At 38.0% G+C, this 22,833-nt stretch overlaps 1 protein-coding gene across 3 annotated transcripts in view; it reads right to left on the minus strand.

Annotated features, from left to right (window-relative positions):
• Positions 1-227: 227 nt before the first annotated feature.
• UNC80 (unc-80 homolog, NALCN channel complex subunit) overlaps positions 228-22,833 on the minus strand; it is a 190,421-nt gene continuing 167,815 nt past the window's right edge. For 2 of the 3 annotated variants that reach the window (XM_074364070.1, XM_074364071.1), the window contains 9 exons: positions 21,628-21,812; positions 20,740-20,905; positions 19,193-19,372; positions 16,077-16,215; positions 13,495-13,551; positions 6,833-6,914; positions 5,747-5,858; positions 4,923-5,122; positions 228-4,143 (listed from right to left, as the gene is read on the minus strand). In XM_074364070.1, coding sequence (XP_074220171.1) covers positions 3,871-4,143; positions 4,923-5,122; positions 5,747-5,858; positions 6,833-6,914; positions 13,495-13,551; positions 16,077-16,215; positions 19,193-19,372; positions 20,740-20,905; positions 21,628-21,812 — 1,394 coding nt within the window. In that variant the 3' untranslated portion in view covers positions 228-3,870. The remainder of the gene's footprint in view (positions 4,144-4,922; positions 5,123-5,746; positions 5,859-6,832; positions 6,915-13,494; positions 13,552-16,076; positions 16,216-19,192; positions 19,373-20,739; positions 20,906-21,627; positions 21,813-22,833) is intronic. The other variant, XM_074364069.1, reaches the window with a different exon arrangement.

Genomic DNA, 22,833 nt, shown 5'->3' on the forward strand with positions numbered 1-22,833 from the left:
GTGTGGAGAGCATGAGTAGAATGGAGCTCATCTGGGGTTGGAGGGAGGAATTGGGGGTGTCCAACTAAAGGGTAACCTCACGCCAGACTATGAAGGTTGTGGACAGATATCAAGGCATGTTCCAAGGACCCAAAACAAGAGCAGACCCCAAGGATCTAAAATGAACATGTTCCTGAATGAGTGAAAACTATTCCCTGTGAAGAAAAATGAGAACTGAAAGTCAATCAGGCATCTTAATGTTTTTAGATTTATTTTATTATATGTGCATATTCAAACACAGAAGTCTAATCTTTCATAAATATCTTTCATAAACGTTTCAGTATTTATTCATATGCATTTTTTCCATGCTCTTTGGTCATTCAGTATTCATAACAAACTTCATAGTCATCTGAGGGAAGTTGGCTGTGTAGTCAATCTTTTGTTTTTAACCTATAAAATGGCTAATAAAGGATTTTCATCCTGCAGTCACAGTGACTATTGAAAAATATGGAGGTACATTGATCTGTAATCCTAAAAGATCCTAAAACAACATAAGTAAATTTGTCTTAAGTTTTTCCAAACACATTCTGCCCTAAAGTTGTTTTTATTCTCCTGAGTGTCAAACCAAACGTTGTTTCTGAAATGCTGCAGTTGAGACCCACTAAAATAAATGAGGAGGTGGGACTTTCTATTCACTGCCAAGACAAGGCCATGGAATTAGAAGTGTGAGGTCACGGGGCATGACTCAGTGTGATAGCAGCAAATTCCGGAGACTATTCAAGTCTCCTGTTCAATTTGAGGAAGGGTATTTAATTTCTGTTTTGGACTGTCATTCTGTTTATGACCCTTTCTTCCCTGTAGGTCCCTGTATACACTCTTTTCCTGTCTCAGATACTCTTGGAGCCAGACAGCAGAGTGAGAATGTTTTTAATTGACTAAAGGGACAGCTACTAAAGAAGGAAGGAGATATCCTGCCTAAGGTAAGCTTGGAGGCTTGAAATAGCAAACCAGCTACTCCCAGCCAGACCCCTAAACTCCACAGATTTTTTTCCCCCAGCATTGCTAAGCCCATTTATGCCTTTTGACACTATAGTTCTCAGTGCCTTGTCGCAATGCACTCAATAACTCAGTGTCCTTTTTGGGGAAAAAAAAAACCATAATTAATCTAATAGAATTATAGAAAGCAGCAAATACTGAAAAATGAAAGTAAAATGTTTTGCTATATAAAGTACTGTATCCAGAATTTGAACTGCTTGAATTGGATCTGAGTAGCATAAATCTCCACCCACTATCATGGATATACACGCTTATTCTAAGATCTCTCAAAAGTTAATTTCAGAAGAAGCAGCCTCTTGGTGGAGCTCAATTTTTTATATATGGGAAGTGAGTGTCTGTTTTAATTTTCCTCTGAACAAGATAAATATTATTAAATATCATAGCTTAAGAAATGATCTAGTATTACCAGTACTGTATTTATCATATGTGATAATTAACTTTCAGTTATCTATGCAATAATATTTGAATTACAAAAAATTGTAACTTATCTTGAACTTTTTCTAATCTTCCCCGACTTTTTTTTTTTTTAATAATTATTCCTTCAAACTCCAGGTAACAGTATTCCTGAGAATACATCTTGTAACAATCTTATGCACATACATGTATTTTATCAATTACACATAAACATTTAACACATTACATTCAACACATTTAAGGGCACCTTAAATGGAACAGATGCACACATCTGCAAAATCTCCACAGTCCCAGTATGAAAACATTTCCACTCTATAAGGCCCTGTTTGTCAGAGTGGAGGCTTTTTTGCAAGGTACAACATTACTTATTAGCTTATTGAAAAAGTTTCCAACAGAATTACATAACACTAGAGTGAAGGAGTCAGGCTAAAAGGCAAATGGGCCAGCATAGTCATGTTCAAAACAGCCCAATACTTTTAAAACACATAGAAAGGTATATAGGATTCTGATTGGATATTTAACAATCTTCTTCGACCCTTTTATTTTAAAATATTTGATACGACTATACACAGAGAATCTGAATCAAGAATCAAGAAACTGGAACAAAGCACACACATATATAGAGACTCATATAGCCCAGACACTGGTAATTACCAAACATAAGGCCTCTAAGCACTAATGGAGCAGCATAATTTTTAACAGGCGAAATATATAGCTTAGAAAAAAATCACAAAACCACTCATATATGTATATTTTTGCACTTGAGAATTAATTCAGCATTAAGTGTAAATGTCCTGAAAATATTGTGAAACATAGAAGAGGTCATTTACCACCTCTATTTTCTGAAGTTTTAGATTTGAAATTTTTAGTTTTGTCCTTTAATCTTTAACACAGAGATAACTTTCATTCTATCAGTGAATGAGACCAAAACCTCAACTTATATTTGAACGTGTAGATCACAGTAAAAACAAGGCCTACTTAATAAGCAATTCTAACAGAAAAATCATTTTCCTTTGTGATTTGGGTGGGTTTAATAGGTCTCCTTTATATGTACATATACATTTCATAGCCAATGTAGTCAGAGTTTAAATGTATAGGTTTTAAATTCACTGCAATGTAATCAATGTCTGAACTTCAACTTGAGGACTAGAAACCACACACACCACCACCACCATTCCAATTTTGGTATGTGTATGCGTTTTTGTATGCTTAGAAGTTATGTAACAGGTTTCGAATATAAACTGTTAAAGTTTTGAAATTTAATTTTGAACTGTATGAGGCCAAGCCCCACTGTAGGATCAATAACACTAGATATGGCCTCACAAACCTTCTAAGTTTCATACTTTTCTTGAAGTAATTGAACTTCAAGTTAAAGTAAAATAAACAAGCTGACTGTGTCTATAAAGAAATTGCTCACTTTGTATTTTCTCCTCATAAACTTTGATGACTAAAGGATCATATGAATATTCTTAACACTAAGAAAAAGTTATTTTATCGAACCAATTCTAGTAACACTAACCTTAATATCTGAAAATACGCCCTCAAGGGCAGGCACAGGATGCAGTGAGGGAACGTAGTCACAGTTCCCAATATCTCCCAGTCTTGGCATTGATGTAGTCAGGGCTAGAAGGAGGAATGCCATCTCTTTCTAGCTATTATATTTACATTTAATTTTTGTCATAGTATAGGCTGTTTAGGTTCTTCTTAATTCAGAATTATGTCTGATAATTTCTAGAATATTCTCTACTGTGACTAATTATGAAATGGAATTATCTTATATGGTATGAGCATTTTGATTTACAATATGCAATGAAAATAACAATTAAAAAATAAATATTGAAAAGTCCACAGCTCTAAAAATAGTATTTTTTTCTTCTAAATAGCTGCATTGTTGATCAAAACAAAAATGGCTGCAAGCTTACTTACTATTTAGTTTCCCCAAACTAATATTTCCTTATTATTTTTATGTAAATTTCTACTTGTATAGCCACCTGATTTAATATTCTTGAAATTATAAAAATAAACATTTGCATGAGATGTATAATGTAACCTCAAAAATTGCATTCTCCTTTTAAAAGACATTATCCGTTAATATTTCTAAGTAAGCAGCTCTGTAATAGTATATATTTTTAACTGCTCAAGGCTTCTTGAATCATAAACAATGTGCAGTGAAATGGCTCTTTCCCTTTATTCCTCCCTGGTTTTTATAGTCTTCACACAACCAGACCATCTTAGCCATTGATTTTTAAAGATGTTTATGAAACAATATGCACACTGGCAGCAAAATCTACTGGGATCTGTGCTACCCACTGGGTGTAAAGTGCTGTGTTTTCATCTTTTCCAAGCAAAGGTTTTTCAACTTTTAGCCACATGAGCCCTTGCACATCCTGTCTACACCTTCAACTCTTAAAAGGTGCAGAGTTAAACGTGAGACTCATCTAGGTCTACATCAGTCTCCCCCAGCCCCAGCCCAGTGGGTGCAAAAGGGAACTGGCTGGCCAGCAGGGGGTTCTCCATGCCATTTTCCTCACTGATGTGAAGGACAGTGTCTCCGTGCTGAAGGAGGATGGATGTCTCAAGGCCTGTGAAGTCATCAGGGTCTGAGAGTTGAGTAGAGAGGGGGCTGTGCGCTGCAGCACCTTGTACTTCTGTGTCCTCCTTCTTTTCTCCTTCTTCAGCTGGGAGGGTCTCACCCTGAGATTGAAAGGATCGTAACAGCATGGAAAGACAGGGAGTAGCATCAGTGTTGTTGTCTAGCTGTAACTAGACAAGGAATCACAAGGCTGGACCCAGTTTTAGCCTCTGTTATATATGAGATCTTATATTGGCCCTTCCAACTTTCTAAGCCTCAGTTTTCTAACCTGTAGCATGAGCATCAGTTTTTGCCCCGCTTACCTTGTAGACTGTGAGTATACAAATGAGATAATGGTATTACAATGCTTTTTAACCATTAAAGATTTTATAAATGTATATAGCATATTGTCCCTTAGCTTTCTTTAAATACCACGAGAAGAATGTGGGGCCTATATGAACTTATTTCTAAAAATCAATAGCAGAAAAAAAAATCAAAACAAGAAAAATATTAAAACCATAAGGAAAAAGAACCAAACGTTCCTCTCACAGGATACAGAAGGCTCTATGTTTAAAGGCTTCATCTAAATTGATAACATTTTTTTCAATTGAACTGTCTTTCAACTATGTATTATATATTAGTTTTCAATGGTTATTTTAGCTATGAAATGTTTCCTCCGGTTTTTCATAACAAAGAGCATGAAGACTTCTCTCATTCCTTCTTAAGTAGATGTAGTCTTGGCCATGTACTTTATATAGATTTTCTTTTTCCAGGGTCTGTCTGGCTAACAAAGCTTTACAAACTCAGACTTAATTTATATGGGATACATATGCATACCCTACTGGTTTCCAGACAAAGGTGCGCCGGGAGCAAGGCATGCCTGTTTCTCTAGCGCCCTCACCTGTTTGGGAGACAGGCTGTGAAGATCAGCGATGACAGTGGTGGGGGAAGACGTGAGGACCGGTTTGTCCATCCCTTCTGGTTTCCTGGACGGGGCTGGGCTGCAGCCCTGTGGCTGGACTGTAGCAGGAAGTGTGTCTGCTGGGGCACCTGCTGGCTCCGGCTGAGCCTCAGTGAAGGTCACAGATCGTTTCTGATCCGCTGTAGGTCAGAAATAAAGCAGTAAATAGGAATAGTGGGGGGAAGTATGTTGTTGGTGCTTAATTAGCTTTCATCAGTGTCTCCTGACTCTTCTTAGTAAAGACATTGCTAGTTTATCAATAAATGAGAGCATATTTGACTATTATGTACATGTTTTGATTTTACCTTCTTACAAACAGTACGACTTGGGTAGAAAAATCATTTTTACATAAATAGCCTTTTCACCTAAGTAGTTTTTACATAAAAACAAGATTGGCAAAGAGCATTAAGTGAACTTGGTCATCGCTCAGAATGACTGCCAACAGCATTTAAAAGTCCCTACTCTTCATCGTTCCTCTTTCTTCAGTGAGACATATGACAATCCTAGTTCCTGGCCTGGGTAAGGAAAACACAACCCTTACATTCAAATTTCATAGCATTTGCGCTTTCCATTTTCCTAGGTTCAGGAGGGGAGGGATGGGGTTGGGGAAGGTGAGAAAAATAAAGGCACTCCAGTTTCCTGGTAAACTTCTTCCCTTTTCCTAGTGGCTCTCCAAAGTTGTGCTTATTTGCATGAGCTCAGTCTCGGCTGTGTGGCATGTCAGCGTGTCAATGGTGCGTCAGAAGGGACACAGGAGGCCTCACCAGATGGCTTCGTTTTAGGCTGAATGCTCCTGCGAGTGGTGGACAGCCGAGCCCCGTGGCGGTTTCTGGGTTCAGTTTGAGTCTTCTGACGTGACAGTAGAGGACGTCTTAGCTAAAGAGAAGAGACAGAAGAAGGGTAGCGCGAACAATCCAACTACCTGGGAGGAAAAGCTGAGCTCAGAGGATTCTGCCTGTGGTTTGTCCCTTTCTTTGTGGGTTTCTGTAGAGTCCTATGGTTGTTCCTCACATTGATCGCTAATGAAATAAACTTCTTTCTGCACATCTAAATGCAAGTACGTATTTGGCATCCCCTTTAACCAATCCTGTCTTCTGATTATTACTCCTTTATATATCCTAAGAACATTAACCATAATTTAAAACAGTCAATGTGAGAATTTCAGTGAATTTTAGGATACAAAACTAGTAATTCTTGCTTAGCAATCAGCCTTTGCTCATCTAAAAGCTGTCACTGAGCTTAAGCTAACTCTCAGGGGGAGGCTGATGAAAAAAAAACTCAGATGCTGGGAAAATGTCTGGTCTCCAAATCAGTGTTGGGACGCTCCCATCAAAGCAGCAATGCAAGGCCTCATTTAGATTTTTATTTAGACAGTAATGTAAAGGAATCGCACCCAAGGAAATTTGTACAGGTGATCTTTACTTCGATTTCAGTTTGAAATTGAATCATTAATCTTGAAATGAGGAAGAAAGGATGACTGTGTCTCTGCTTCTGGAAGGGATAACTGTACCTCTGCCTCTAAGCAGAAATAGACTTTAAATCAACTTTATAACAAATCTTGCACAGTCAGTGGTTTGGCTGGCAAAGGTTTCCGGATAGGGGGCAAATAAAAGCATAGGCTCATTTATTCTACTAAGCAATCAGCTTGGTTAATAAGAAACTTCAGAGCTAAAATAGAAGCCCCAAACTCTCAGCTTGCCTAAGCACTTACCATGTTTTAAAGTTGTTCTGTCCTGCTTATTTCAGGTGGGGAGAAGGCAAATTATAGCCTTAATATACATCTGAATTCAAAATTGAATACAGCTTCCATTTCCTAAGAGGACTCTCCTGCCCTTGCAGGGTCGGCTTACCTGCCTCAGGCCCCTCTTTCTCCCCAGCGGCTGCTGAATGAGGAGGTTCTGCTGGCCAGGTTCACTCTGTACACTTGCCACCCTGCCAAGCATCAACAGTGTTAGTGTCCCCAGGAGGGAGTACAGAAGACCTTCCTCTGGTGGGCGTTAGCCAAAACCACGTATGTCCAACAGTCACTTCAAAGATGCCATAATCTTTGAAGGAAGGTTGAGAAAGAATCCCTGGGATGGGACTTTTCAAAGGTTTGGGAGGAAGGACGAGGCTTTGTAGCCCCAAGCTGCCAAAATTGAGATTCTGTTTTCAATGACTGATGCTGGATCTACTATTCAGCAAAACATCAATTTGATCACACCCCTGGATTGGAAGCCACCAAAAAGGCTTAAGACGCCATATTCTAATCTCAATTTTTTTTTTCCCGAGGGTAAGGGAAAAGGTGGTGACGAACAAACACGAACAACTCTATCACATGGATGGGAACACCTCTTTTAAAATTTCAATTTAAATGAAAATAAGATGGACGAATATCAAACACATCAGACACAGAATCCATTTGGGTGAAGGGTCACATTCAACACATGTTTGCAGCCGGAAGTCTCTGTGACTACTGAGTACATGAATAGTCACACGGGTAGACAATTAAATGTCTTGGGAGAGTGATTTTAGACTTAAAAGGCTGGCAAAGTAATTAAGCTACCATTACAACTTAGAAGTTTAATTAATTAATATCGAATTGCTGCACCCAAACATAGTACGTAATTTATAAAAGCAACAACCTGCTCCCCCCAAATTTACTGTGTATGTGTGTCTTTTATATGCAAAAATGACTACGGGCAGTGGTCCCTATTTTAGTGTTGGGTGAAGCTGAAAACACGGTCATGGGCCCCATGATCCTTTTTCATTCTGCATGCATGTGTAACAGGTATTTATAATGGGAGTGGAGGTGAAAAAAGGAAATGTATTGTGCCCCAGAGAACACTGTAATCCTGTGGATGATGCCAATGTGATTATTTGGTTAATGGGTAATTATTTTCTGCTTTGCCTTTGCAAAAGGAGAGTCATCTACAAATAGTTTTTACAGTAAAACATTCCACAGAGGAATGCAGAGTCAGCAACTGTCCATGAAAAGGAAAGACTGTATTCATTCATTGCCATTTTTAGAAAAAAGAGCTACCTAAATACAGTCTCCCTGCAGTTGTAGGGAGAGAAATTGGTGGCAAGACAATCAAATGTTTCCCCTGTTGTATTAACAACTAGTCTATCATCGCCATGGCTGGCACAACCACATCTGTCATTTTTTTTAGTTTTAAAGTCTTACTTCTATTTCCACTAGAAGAAAATGAATGATTCCCAAATGGAGTTCATCACAGTTTTTCTGAAATAAAGATGGAATTATACCATAATGTATTACACCATTTGGGATGCACGATACAAAATTCCAGACAGAGTCTCAAAAACAGATGTTTTTACACTTTCTTGTCCTCCTGAATATCAAGTTCAAAAAAATCGATGTTCATTATTTTTATACATATATGACCTTGTTCCATATACGACTTTTCTATGAAGACGGAAAAATATCCCAAAGGAACAATGCAATAAATTCTGATAAGCAATCTAAACTAAGTTGCTGGCATGTTTGAAATGACATCTCCTTATTAATTATACATTTTAACATGTGTCTTAAATTGGAAAGATGTTCAATTATCATATGCACAAAAGTAGAAACAAGTTTCTCCCAAATACTTAGCAAAGCTTTCACTAGAACAGATTCTTCATTGACATCTAAGTGTTACCTCAGTTCCCTTGGCTGTAAAGGGAGGTTAATACTTACCACCTACCTCCCATTAAGGTAGAGAAAAGAAGTTAGTTGATGTAAAATGGTTTGAACATGAAGAGTGATGTAATATAGCATGCTTCCTTGTTTTACTTTGTAATGAGTTTACTGCTTCTAGAACACTAGAAGGAAGTAGGCAATAAAATGTCTTAAGAATAATTGGGCAGAGAAAATGAAATAGAGGCAGTCCATTTGTCTCATTTTTATTCAGTAATCAGAGATTGTGAGGAAAAAAAATGGTGCAAGAAACGAAAAGAAATACACGCCACTCAGGGAGTTAAATGTCAAAACATAATGGTAATTTCACGATGATTATTCCAAGGGAGGATCATAAGCATCAAAATTTTCTCTATGGATAGAGAGGCTTATCTCTAAGAAATGGATCAAGTTTACAGCCTTAGTAATTATCTGTTCTATGTAAGTGATATAGCATTTCATCAATGGAATGCACATATCAGCGATGAAATTCTAGAACATGTCCTTGGAAATACAGTCCAGCTAATATATTATATTCTCCCTAAAAATGTGATGCTAACTTGCTTATATTTGGAACATCAAAGTCTAGCTTTACTGTGTGCAGAAGACATGTTAATAAAAAACAGAGAAATTAAAAATGGAAGTAACACACAGAACGTGTTTCTTTTTCTCAGGTCTGTATTAAACTGGAGTTGCGTATAAAAAGTGATTTCAATTTAGCTTCTCCCCATGTCATGTAATATTTCCATCACGTGTAGGATTTGTGATGTGTGACCATCAGGTGTGCAATACTAACACCAACCAGAAGACCATGGTGCTTGCCCTAAGCACCTCTCAGAAAAACTGATTTCCTAAAAATTTAATCTTGGGGATGAGAAATGACTGATTTCCACTGTTTTGCCAAATAAAAGAGTATACAATAAGTATAAAAGCAATACAACTTTCTGAATTGAAGCTAAAATCATCCTTTGTATTTTTACATCACTGAACAACATTACTATGGCAAATGATCTAGATTTTAGGGAAGTAAATGTACTTGCGTCTTGGCAGAACCACTGTGACTCAACTGTATGCAAAAACCAAAAACACCTATCTCAAAATACAAGGAAGTCATTGATAAGCTAGAGAAACTTAGACAACTTTAGAAGACAATTCTGGCACAAATTACCTCTTTTCCCTTACTTCAGCACGAAGGCCTGTTTTGTAGAGTATAAATACGTATGTATCTCCTGATGGAATATATGTTTAATGGTATTTCTTATAGGATAGGGGAACAAAGGGCCATTCAGTAACGCAATAAAAATTTGTATCATTCATTTCAATTACCAAAAAAAAAAAAGATTTCAATCTAGAAATAGATTTCATAAATAAAAATTATGAGTAGAAGCACTGGGTGAGACTAGCACACAGAAAATGAATTTGTATTTTCATTGCTTTTATCTGTAGTTTTAGTTTCAATTTTAATATAGTTAGAGAATCTCGAGGTGTAGTGCCAGACCACGAGCAGAGCCACTTTCCCTGAGGGATGGCCTTGTGCTGGGAGTGCATGAAGCCAGCACTAAAGGAGCCATAAAGCATTTATAGAGAAGAGGGATATAGGGATATAAACAGACAAAATCCTACTCTTCCCTTTCCCAGTAGAAGATTACTGTTTAAAATTTACTTAGCCTCCACAACAACGAAGAAAATGTATCTTTCAAATGCCACGGAATTTTGATATTAGAGGCTGGAATCAGATTTAAAAGCTGGAGGGGGTGGGGATAATCTGGATCTTTGCTCTCCTGGAAGAACTGACTTAGCATGGGCAGAATATCCTTATCCTGTATCACAACACACGTTTTCTTAACTATTAATTCTCAGCTACACAAAAAGCTTGCTTTAACTTTTCTCTTGTACTTTAGAGTACTTGCCAAGTTTTCATACTTTGAAAAATATGGATGATCATGAGATGGACAGGTTATTTTTATTTTGTCTTACCCAGACTGCATGTCTTGTTCAAACTTGAGCCACATTTTTATTTGCCAGGTGATTAAAATTACCCTTGCAGAATCAAATAACATTGTAATCACTCTCTTCTTCTTAAGGTTAGAGTTGATTGTCAATTCCTTCCTTTCAAAATGTCCTAACATGTCCAAAGAAAATTTAATCCTCAAGTATAAACTTCCAGGCTTATGTGCTTGGATAACTTTCTGTGTCTATATTCTTCTGGAGAGAAAATATGGTCCCTAGTGTGTGTATTTGGGGGCGGGCACTGGGAGGGAACATTTACAATGAGTTTCTGTACTTCTAAGGGCAACAATCTCAAAGCAGAGAATTCTTCCATGGAACATTATTGTAATTTATTAATTTCCAAAAGAAAGAATCTTTTCTCCATAGCATAGTGCTTCCAACAAGCTTATATTCCTTGTCACGAATGTTTATAAGAAACCAGTTAGCACAGGTTAAAAAAAATCCTGGAAGAAATTTTCTAAAGGTCTGCAAGAATTGTGTTAATTTCCATCTATTCATCAGATTATCCGATTATCCTAGTTTTTTCCTTTCTTTTTTTAGTCCTCAGACCAACTTGCCCACTTTGCCTAAAACAAGTGCTTTTTCAAAAGCAAATTCTCAGAAAGTTTATCAAAATATGGGGTTGGCTGGAGGAGTCAAGTTTATTACTTTCCATTAGGCATGCTTCCTGATATTCTTTAAGCTTTGGTGCCAGATTTTCCTTACGACTCCTTTGGATGGATTTGAGGTCCTGAGTACTCGGGTGTGTGCTAAATGTAACTTACATGGTTCATGCCTTACTGCTTTCTTGAGGATTTTAAGAGCCTGCAGCATAAAGAAGTTTCATGCCCCAAAGAAGAAAGCCCAGAAACCAAATATAAAAAGTATATAGCCTATTTTATAAACCCACCTCTTAGTAAATGCCAAAAGTTCCTCTCCTCCAAAGAGAACTTGGTGACATGATGCAGTTCAAGAGATATGATTTGCAGTGTATGGCAAAGGTGGATGTGCTACTGGCCGGTGGAATGCCTCTGCATTACTAGAATTATTTAGAATCCAAAGTAAACACCTCACCTTCTGGTTTCTTAATGACCGTAACTGAATCTGGGTGACTGACACCCAGAACTGAAACACCCCAGTTACAGGAACAACAAACCAACAACAGTTGATTTAAAACAGTCATCAAAGCCCTCACAGGAATGACTAGTTCAACTGCAGATAAAACCTACAGGTTTGGCTCTGAACTACTGTCATACAGCAAGAATTTTGGGTTTATTCCCATTGACACTGGACCCAGGGCAGACTGAATTGGCTTAGATAACTCCAGATCAGAGTCATCTGAACCCTAAGCCTGCCAGAGAAGGCCAAGTCCCTGGGAGAATTTATAAAAATCAACACAAACTCCTTCCTTCTCCCACCAACCCCAGACTGGTATTTACTCAGCAAGAGTAGAACATGGCCTAATTAGAAGAGCTGGCCAAATGAAAGTCTGATTTAATAGTTTCTACCCTCAGTAGGACATTGAAATTATCTTTCTGATCCAGCTTCTCCTGTTTCGTATGTTAATATTAAACTTTAAACAAATGCATGCCTTAAAGCCAGTGGTCACAGTGCTAAACTTGGTTCAAAGCTCTTCAAATACTACAAACAATGAAGGGAAAACATCTAGAGGACTGTTTTGTACTTCTGTCCCCAAAACCCTCAGTAATGGTACTAAAGCCTTCACTCTACGGCACTTCCACATTTACCACCAGTAAGAGACTGATCTGTCATGGCAAGGGCTCGCAAACACAAATGAATGTCATGAATTATGAGGCCAGTGAAAAAAAAAAAGATACACCTGATGATGGAATAAGTTTCCCATTTTCAATGGCAGAAGAAAATGTGAAATCTGAACGAGATGCAAAGAAAACAAAGGACAGCCTTTCACAGGAGCGGCCTCTCAACATTTCCTCATCTTTGTGATAGAGCAATAAACATGGGTGTATGGCACTCACTCTATAATGCAAACCTGAAAGGGAATGTTTTCTCTTGAGATGGAACAAAGGCACTCTTAGAATGAACAAGAAGCATTGCCCCTAATGAGGATTAGTTGAGAGGTGTGAATCAACAGCACAAGATTAGGAATGTTTGACGTGGTTTATCTGAGTGTTAAAGGTGCAGTCCCCCTTTCTGAAGCCTTAAGCCAGAAGCCAAACCATTATATTGTTTGCAGCATAAGGCTTCTCTTAACAAGAAAGGTTTGTGTCTGATATTTCATGGCAAATTTGGGAGTCCTCTTTGTACTGGGACAGGCATTCTTTATACAAGTGTCGTTTGAACAGGCTACTACGATAGCCTGCCACAAAGCATGCATTAGAGAGGGGATGACATAAATTGTATCAACACTTATTACAGCATCACTGTTTGTTTTCTTACCATCCATGCAATTAGCTAAAAGGCCTGTCTGGAATTAGTAAGGGGCTTCCCAATGATGGAGAGTTGTATTAAAAGGCTTCTGAAAGAACATTTCTTAAGGAATATCAAGGGATATTGGGGGGGAAATGATTAGATGGGATAAATTTAACATTTGGCATGTTAAACTCTTTAGATGGTCCATGGGATAAGCCCTAAAAGAACTCCAGGGATTTTTTTTTTTTAAAGTAAGCTTTTTAGGCCATTTTTGATTGAGCTCTGAAGCTGAAAATGAAGGAGGCTACACCTTTGACTTCCAGGGTCGTGTGTTCATGAGCAACAAAGGGCAAGAAATGAAAATCGTTATTGCGACGGGACGAGAGGAGACAGAGAGACAGAGAGACAGAGGAGACAGGGAACAGCTAGTTCCTCAGCACAGACACCAATAGACAGGTAGCGTTGACACTGTACCTAGAGAGGCTGCCCTCGGCGGCCAGGCCCTGGGAGTCATCGAGGACATTAGGTTCACTGCAGGAGGGGTAGGGAGATGAAGCATTTAGGGAAAGAAAATGCAAACAAATAAAAGAAAAAGAAAAAAGGCATGCGATTTTCTGCTTCCAAGAGCCAAAAAAAAAAAAAATCAATTTAACAGAACAAGGAAGGAAAAGGAGACAGTCAACCATTTCACCTTGTGCTGGGTCTGTCAAGACATAGGACTCAAGGCAATGGGGGAGGAGTGACTCTGGGGGGACACGACTCTCAGTGGAGTGATCTATTTATTGGTCAAGAGTTGGGACTTAAAATGAGCTCTGAATGGACACATGAGCTCTGAAACGCATCGCAGAATGAATCTGGAGAAGACGAAACTGTCATTCCTCTGGTAACTATTTGGTTGGGTGGTGATGATTTTCACCTATTTCATGGACATGACGCTTCACTGACCAGGATCCTGCTTCTTTCTGGTGTATTGTGACATTATCACACAGAAACCACTTACCATGAACTGCTACAACCCAACTCTTGGAACAGATGCCATTAAGAAAAGCAAAGAAAGAACCCAACTTCACTTGCTAATTTTGCAATGAAAATGCAAGTACACGAATGGAAGGAAGATAACCCTGGGAAATTCACCCGGAACTCGCATTTACCTCCTCACTCCATCCTCTAGTGACTGAATTGTAAATGCCAAAAGAAAAAAAGCCTATCAGGTTGGTGAGAGAATAATTAAATAGTTTATTGATATATTTGGATGCTGCTGATTTGGGGATTTGTGAACAGAAAATGTCACACTTTTTCTCCTTCCCTCAGTGCCCAGCATTGAGCAAAGCACCTACAAGGCACTCAATAAATAGTTGCTAAATTGGATGGAATTAAACTATTCAGAAAACTGGAGTGCCTGCCCCCAAAGAATTGTGGTTCACCTGTTTACTGTAAAAATAGCGTCTGTCCTCAGGAGGCTTTCCCTACACACATAGACATCATTATCTTCGCTAGCCTTCCAAAGTATGACTTAAGCCCAAAGGGGTCACCTATATTATTTTTCTGGGTTTCTAGTATATCCATAATAGAACAAATTTTCTCCCCAGAAATGAGATAACCTCTGAAAGGATATGGACAAGGGGAATTGATGGCCAAGTTGTTTTAGGTAAATAACAAAAAGATCCTCCATTTAAAATTCCTAAAATTCTCTAATTTAAATAAAACTTTCAAGTAGATGGCTAGATAGTTTTTATTCATTCTTGAGAGAAGTTTACACATTACTAGCAATTAAAAATAAATCACTAAAAAAATCACTAGTCGCCAATGTTAACTGCTTGTATGATTTTACATATTTTTTGGACATTTTATAGTTTGGCCCTGATTTTGTTCATATATTTTATTTATAAGACTTCCTTTTCAAAGATAAAAATTATCAAATGGTGGGTAAAACAATTTCTTACAATGATAGTTACCCTTATATATTATCAATTTTTGTAATAACTAAATAGTACATAAATACTGCTTTCTGTATAAGCATGTAATTTACTTATTAATCTTTTATAATCTCCCCCTTTTAAAAATATTCTCCAAAGTTTGGCTTTATTTCACAAATTTTATTTCATCCATGCAGGTCAGGAATGATTTGCTAAAGGATTTGGGTACAAGGTAATTATTTCTGCATGTAAATTAATTTTATCTGAACATTAGAATGTGCTCTGATCGTTATTATTTTCCATGTGTAAATTATAACACAATGGTTCTATAGGTAATAAAAGTAAAAAAGGCCATATTCTTTGAAATAATTCAGTTCCTGAAGTAAAAATTTTATTGACTCTGGAATAGAAAAAATTTTTATTGAAGTATAGTTGATTTACAATGTGTTAATTCTCTTATGTCAGACCATTTTCTATACTACCATATATATGGCAAACTATATGTATATAAAGTTTTTAATCAATATTCTGAGAGGGCAGAGAACATCAAAGAAAATGTCTTAAAGGATTTAGTTATGGAATCATAGAACTATAGATTGAGAAGTTACCTTGAAGACCAACTTTAGCTAATCTTCTCATTTCACAGAGGAGAAAACTGTGGGCTCTTGTTAAATGATTGCCCAAGGTCAGACATAGTGGCATAGGTCCTTTTCTGCTTGGTTCAGTATCACTACTGACCACTAAATACTGATCACATACCAGAGGTCTAAACTTTACCAAATATATCAAGCAAGTCTTATACACTTGCGAGACACTAATTATTAGCTTAGCTGATGATGTATCTGAAATTCAAGAATATCATTTGAAAGAAGACCATGAACAAAGATCCTATATATATTTATAGAAAAATTCTGAAGAGAAATAATGCTAGGATCAGAAACTGAGATCCCTTCTACTGGCCTGGCTTAGAAAACTCTCTGCAAATTGTTGCCTGTGGAACCCTGGTTGAAAAATCGCTTGAATGGTCTACTTCAAAACATTGTTTGCTTCTTTTTAGCTTTTTAGAATAACAGGAGTGAATTCTCAGAATTTCTGCCTTTGCCCTCAAGTACAGAGTATAACATACCCGGGGCTCTTTACCTTTGGCTGGGTAACATGCCCACCTCAGCCTGAGGTGCAGACATGCTGGAGACGTGGCTGGAGAACCGTCTCCTTCCAATGGCGCTCAGGAGGTAAGCTTCCTGTTCACTTACCACACTGGGCATGCTGACAGAGTCATCTGAAAGGGCCAGAGAAGGGAGCGTTACCCAACTATGACGTGGATCAGAAAACCCAAACCAACTTTGTGCTTGGGTTCCGTCCTTGGCTTAAATACAATCTTAGGGCAGTCTCTAAAGCTAAATTATCATTTATCACTTTGTACAGATTCAAAACTAAGACCTCTGGGGTCTGAAGAAACATCTTCACTATTTGTACAAAAATGGAGAATTTGACAGCTGAGCCAGAGTTAATGAACATTGTCATTTTGAGAATATGAACAGAACTTCGAGTTAAAGTGACCAGTTACATAATTTGGGTGAGGGAAACAGCCTCAATAAATCTTCATGACTGTAACTCCATCTTGGAAAAAAAAAAAAGACCTTTGGGGGCTTAGTTTTTAATCTGTAAACAAAGGGATGAAGGATAATTCTTCACATCTACACATCTCCCACCCTTGAACAGCCTTCATGAAATAAATGTAAACTCCTTGTCCATTACTACAAGTAGGTTATTTGTAGAAGTCAAGGGGCATCTGCAAATTAAAGATTTCAGAAAAGCTGGACTATACACTTTTAAACCTTCCAGCAGTAGTCCAATAAGGGACTTTGTTATTAAACAAGTCAAGCATGTTTGTTTGACATTCAAACACTACATTCAGTACATTTTATTAAGATTTTTAGACTGCTGAGGGAAAGATTATTTCAAGCATTTTTTGGAAAAATATTTAAAAACCTATAAATTCGTTAACAAATGCTTATTTTAACCTAAAGTTAAAGTTTGATGCATGCAGTCTTGTTTTCTTCATAGAAGCAGAAATGAATGTATCCAAATGCATATGAAAATTAACATTAGTACAATATTTATGATGAGGTGACCTCATTCTAAGTGAGCTAGTATTGTTTCTTACTGAACAGGAAACATATTCTGATTAACATTAGAGTTTTGGTGAAACGTTACCATATAAGGTCATCTAACAGCATTTATTTAAAATATCTCCAAGTAGTCCTATTTCGAGTGAAATTTATTTCAAACCAAACAGGTGAAGAGAAAAAGTGCTAAACATTTTAATTTGCTATATAATGACTGGCTGGAAGTTGATTCTTGGTATAGAATGGTATTTTCTTTTTAGGTGTGTTCATAGAGAAGAGAATAACCAGATGTGCCTTAAAAAACATGAAAACACGGTCAGGTAGATTGAGCTATTCCTACTGAGAACTTTCTGGGATTCCACTAATTTTTTTCACTCTGTTCAAACTCGTATATCACTGAACACTTACTCCTTCAATGTTTGTTTGGTGATTAATTGTGTGTTGCCTTCCATTCACTCTTTTGTTAAGTGTTCTTTATCATAAATGTCCGTCATCTCCTCTGCAGGACTATATCGAAGATTTTAGAGAGCACAGAACATATCTTTCTCATACTTTCTTGTTCCTGCTAGGTCTTGATACAGGTTTGACGACTGAATAGGAAGATTGTTTAATTCAAAGATGTCAACCTTCTAGCTTTCATACCCCACCTAGTAAATGAATACACACCCACATCACAATCACACCACACCATGTGTTAGCAACCTTTCGTTCATTGGGACGGTTGTAATGTCTGAGAGCAGAGATAAGAGCAAAAACTTGCATGTGTCAGTGTGTGTGTGCATGTGTGTGTGTTGGCATTTGGTCAATGATATCTCTGTTTATTTCTTCTGCACTTTTCTTCCCTAGCTCTTTCTACTGGCTAGGTCATCTACGTATTTATAAAGTTACCTGCAAAATATATTTAGCTCTATTAAAGAGAGGTTGTTATCATTTGTCATCATTTAAAAAAATTGCTAGGAGAGATTACTTGAAGCATTAAAGGAAAATGGATATTACTTTAAGTTCTAGATTATTACGAGGACTTAATAAATATTCTAACTGCTGATCCTTGTCTCTCTCATTTTGTTTTTCTTTTGGTCAAGATTTTTCAAGATTTTCCAAATTACAATTTTAGGATTATTTCCATGAGCAATGACCAGGGTGATTTAGAAACAAGTGTGTCTGTAAGTCAGGTGCAGAACAATATGATTATCACTTTGTTATCTACTTAGTTCTGAAGCTAAATCCGGAAATATAACTGATGTGCATTTTGACAAAGCAGTTATTTCTTTCCCTCTCCTACACATCCAACTGCAGTAGGGTGTTAAAATACTTTCATTCATCCTAGTTAATTAAAATTCTAACCTCAACTCTATTTAATTTAGTTCAGAGTGGGGCTTTTTGTTGTTATTTCATATGGAGAAGCTCTGAGTGAAGATCCAGATTTTGTTTTCATAAGGCATTGACAGCACACTTTGCTATAAATCTTATACCAGAGTGTCCTTAATTAGGTCTTTAAAAATTTTTTTAAATAAAATATTTTAAAAACACAATTGGAAAATAATTGATACAGTTAAGAAAACATTCTACGAGAGTGGTGTTTAATGGACACTTTCTTTTAAAACTATTATGCATATATATGGAAGTGTGTTCTTGACAGGATTTCCCCTCATTTCATTACACCAAATCTTAAGCATATGCATTAGAAGCTCCTGGGCTGTTACTGGGGACATTTTAAACTCAAACTGGGTTATATGCCCCTGAGACAGTCTTCTGGCTTACATTCTAGATAATACAGCTGACTAGTCTTTTCCGAGTCATGAGCATACGCATTGCTCACTTTTCTTGCCCAACTGGGTCATTAAGTGTTGACTGACCTAAGCAAGATGGTCTACCCAACTCCTACCAAATGACCAAGGATATCAAAGAATTTATAGAAAAGCAGGCATTAGAAATCATGGGATCTGTCACAATTCCATTTTAAATCCTTTTTGTAAAAATGACTGGGGGGGATCAGAACTGAAAAAGGTCACAAAAGCAGAAATCCTTCCCAAGTCCTCATTCACATGGCCAGCCTGTATCACACACGACCTCCCCAGCCCCTAACCATCCCTCCCTGCCCCCGCCAAATTCTGCAGGATGACCTACTTTCCTCATCTTCTTCATCAGTTCGACTCAGGGTGTCCTGTGAAGCCTGCTGGGACGGCTCACTGTCCTGCTCCCAGACAGTGCCGGTGCCCGTGTTGGAGCGGGACATGGTGGCCAGGCTCAGGCGGTAAGCGGAGGTGGAGGTGCCCACAGTGCTGATGGATGTCTTCCCTTGGTAGGCTAGCAGGATGGAGAGGCCAAAGGAAATCTATGGTGAGGATCTTGACAGAAAACAAGTGCAAACTTCAAACTTCTCTCTGACTTGTATTTTTTTTAAGGAAAGGTCAGCAAAACAGTGTGTCCCACATAGATGATCTTCAGAACAAAATAGCAGATAGAAGTGAAAACGTTAAAAAAAAAAATTGGCCACTAATGTACTTATAATTGAATAGTTTTATTGCAAGGAGCGTATCTCTAACAATGTAAAATGCTTGGATGTTGCTCCTTCTCTGTTTTCAATTTCATTTTCCAAGGCTGGCGAAATGCAAATTAATTTTGACCTGAATTGTAGCTTCCAACTTGGTCAATTTCACTGAGAAATATACTTTACCTGACACAAGCGTAAAGAAGTAATAAATTCATTGTCTGAAATGAACCTCACAATCAGAATCAGAATACATACTTCAAACTGAGTTCTTATTCCCTTTTCTGGAAATTACAACTTATAAAATACCCCCTTGGTTCTATGTTAGATAATTTTATTATAAGGCAGAGTACTTGAATGGCACTGTATAGACTACACCAAGATTATACTTGTCAATTTCTTTGTCTTTACTTCATTGCAAACAACAGTAAAAGTTTTAGACAAAAAAAAAAAAAAAAAAGCCATCAGATAATAATATTCTACTTATGGGTAATGACTGCCCTCTAATGGCAGATAATGATTTATTTTTTTTCCTCAGTAGCCTGCAGTTAGTGTTAATTATAAAAGTAAACAATGCACTCCCAAAGAAAATTTTTTGAACAGTGTAAAGAAAGTACCTCCTAGCTTGCCAGTTTTGATTCAACCCTCTCTCCCTCCAATTTGTGTGAAGTCAAGGACTTTATAATCAGTCATACAGACCTGGTTTTAAGTCCTATCACTGGTGCCAGTCTATGTGTGTAAGTTATTAATCCTCTATTGAGCCTCTCAATTTCCTCATTCTATAAGCAGACATTCAGTTATGCATCTTGCAGGTATTAGTGTGGGTTAAATTAAATAACATCTATGAAATAATCTATCCTGTAATAGATGTTCACTGAATGTGAGTCCCCTTTTCAAAAAGGAAATGAAGTAAGAATTTAAGTATTTTTTTACAGTTAAATATTTGAGAAAAAGCTTAACCACTGACATGAAGATTAAAAAATGTTTAGAAAAGGAGTAAATTAAACTCTTATGATACTCCTTTGATGTGTTTTGTTGTTGACAGCGATGAAATCTACCAGTTGTACTGAAGTGGCTAACTCACAGTTGGTTCCAAAGAGAGCAGTGACCTGGACAGAAACATTCTTGGTAGGTTGTAAGTTCTATTAGTCAAACAGATTCAAAATACCCCACGCATACTCACCTGACCCACTGTGAACTGCCTCTTTTAGAATTTTGAGTTCATTGTTGAACTCAGCAATGAGGGAGCTCTTACACAGAGGGCGTGGGATGAAACGCCGCTCCAGCTGGTCAGCAATATGTTGTCGGGCAGAAAGCTCTTCATGATTTTCTGCTGGTTGGGCCAGAAGCTGAAAGGAAAGCATAGATTCTCAGGTCCTCAGTTTTCCTGTCTGTAAAATGGGCTGATTATTGCATCTATTTCATAGTTGGTTGTGAGGATTTGATAAGGTAGTGCTTATGAAGTTCTTAGAACAGTGCTTAGAAAGTGCTTACCCAATACACTGTTTTGAATCACTGCCCCAGGAAATCAGGGCATGGAAAGAATGAAAGTAGATGAATACTTAAGAGTCCCAGGGAAAAACATGCTTTAACTATCCCATTTTTTTCAAGTTTATTTAAAATCCGATCTCAGTCATACCACTAAAGAAAGGAGACCATTCTTCAGATCATTCCATTGGGTCAATCTCTTTTTCTGGGTTGGGGGAAAAATGGGAAGAGGGCAAAGTTTCATAGACTTTAGTTAAGCTCTTACTGTGAGGGTTTTTTCTGTCTTTTTGTTTGTTTTTTAAATGGAGGTACTGGTGATTGAACCCAGGATCTTGTGCATGCTAAGCATGTGCTCTACCACTGAGCTATACCTACCTCCCTAAGTGAAAGTTCTTCTAACATGAAGTTTTATCCCCTGGGACACTTGTTTGGGCTGTCTTTTTCATCAAGCATGGTATTAGCTGGTCCTACTGACTAGCTGTAACACGTTCCCCCCAGCAACGCTGCTGTAATCCTGCCTTAATCTGGACAGCAGCACGTTCCCGGGGTGTGTCACTCCCCGGAGGAGAAGCACACACCACACCTTGCACTGGATAAAAGGGCGCAGGAGCACGAAGATGGGGATTCGGGTCCGCACGATGAAGTCGAGGAAGTCCCACAGGGCCAGGCCTCCCACCTTCCGCAGGGCCATCTCCTTCACCTGGAGGCTCAGCCAGTACCACTGGCTTCCAAGCTGCCTCTCAAAGCAGACGAGAATCACCTTGAGGGCTTCATACCAGGAAAAGAGACAGATGAGCCGCCCGACTGGTGCTTGGGAGGAACCCCGCCCACATCCTGCCGCCCGCATCCACAGCCCTTTAACGCATCAATTTTCGACATTTCTGAACTCTCTCCATGTTTCCATAAACTTTCATGCACTCTTCAGTGAGACTGTTCTGACATCAAGACAGACATTTGTGTGGTAACATGTTTTGATTCTGATTAAGACAGCACATAGATCTTTCTTAAGTGCCTTTAAATAGTATTTTGGAAAATACAGACCCAAGCAGTTCGCAGAATTGAAAGGGGAAGGTGTTATAAACACGATGTGTGGCTAAAGTTTTGCTTTCTAAAAATTCTGTCATAGTGGCTTTATGGTTATACTAACATACCACTCATATCCTAAGCGAAAACATGGGCATTTTAAAATATTTTTCTTTTTACTTTTAAACTTAGACATAATATATTCTTGTTATCGAAACATATATAAAATCAAACCATGCAGAAATGCATAAAGTTTAAAAAAAAGTCCTTCACCTTCCCACACCCTTTCTGACTCCAACCTAAACTGCTCCCCAAGTAAGCGGTAAATGTGTGTGTGTGCATCCTTCCAGAAAAGACTCCATCGTCCCTGCCTCCCCCGCCTCCATGTTGCACATCATGTCTATTACCAAACCTGCTGGATTTCTTTTACAACATCTCTTTCCTCCCAGATTCAGCAGCCACGTCACAATCTACATTTATGTGTTTATTTTCAGGAAGCAAAATTTCCCAACAGTGTGTCAGGAACAAACCAGAATATTGTAAAGATGTGGAAGATTGTGGTGGGGGCTTCCTCTGCCCCCAACCCCACCAGCTGTGCCCACAGGGTCTCCCATGGGGCAGTCAGGGGAACCTGGAGCTTCTTCATCCTGCCTGAAGGCCCATCTCAGCATCTAGAAGACACACAGAAATCCAGCTCCCTAAAGCCCTGAGGAATCACATACACGTTTACCATTAATTTAAGGCATCTCTAGGGAAAACCATGCCA

The sequence above is a fragment of the Camelus bactrianus genome, chromosome 5, assembly GCF_048773025.1.
Source record: "Camelus bactrianus isolate YW-2024 breed Bactrian camel chromosome 5, ASM4877302v1, whole genome shotgun sequence".
In the NCBI taxonomy this organism is placed as follows: Eukaryota; Metazoa; Chordata; class Mammalia; order Artiodactyla; family Camelidae; genus Camelus; species Camelus bactrianus.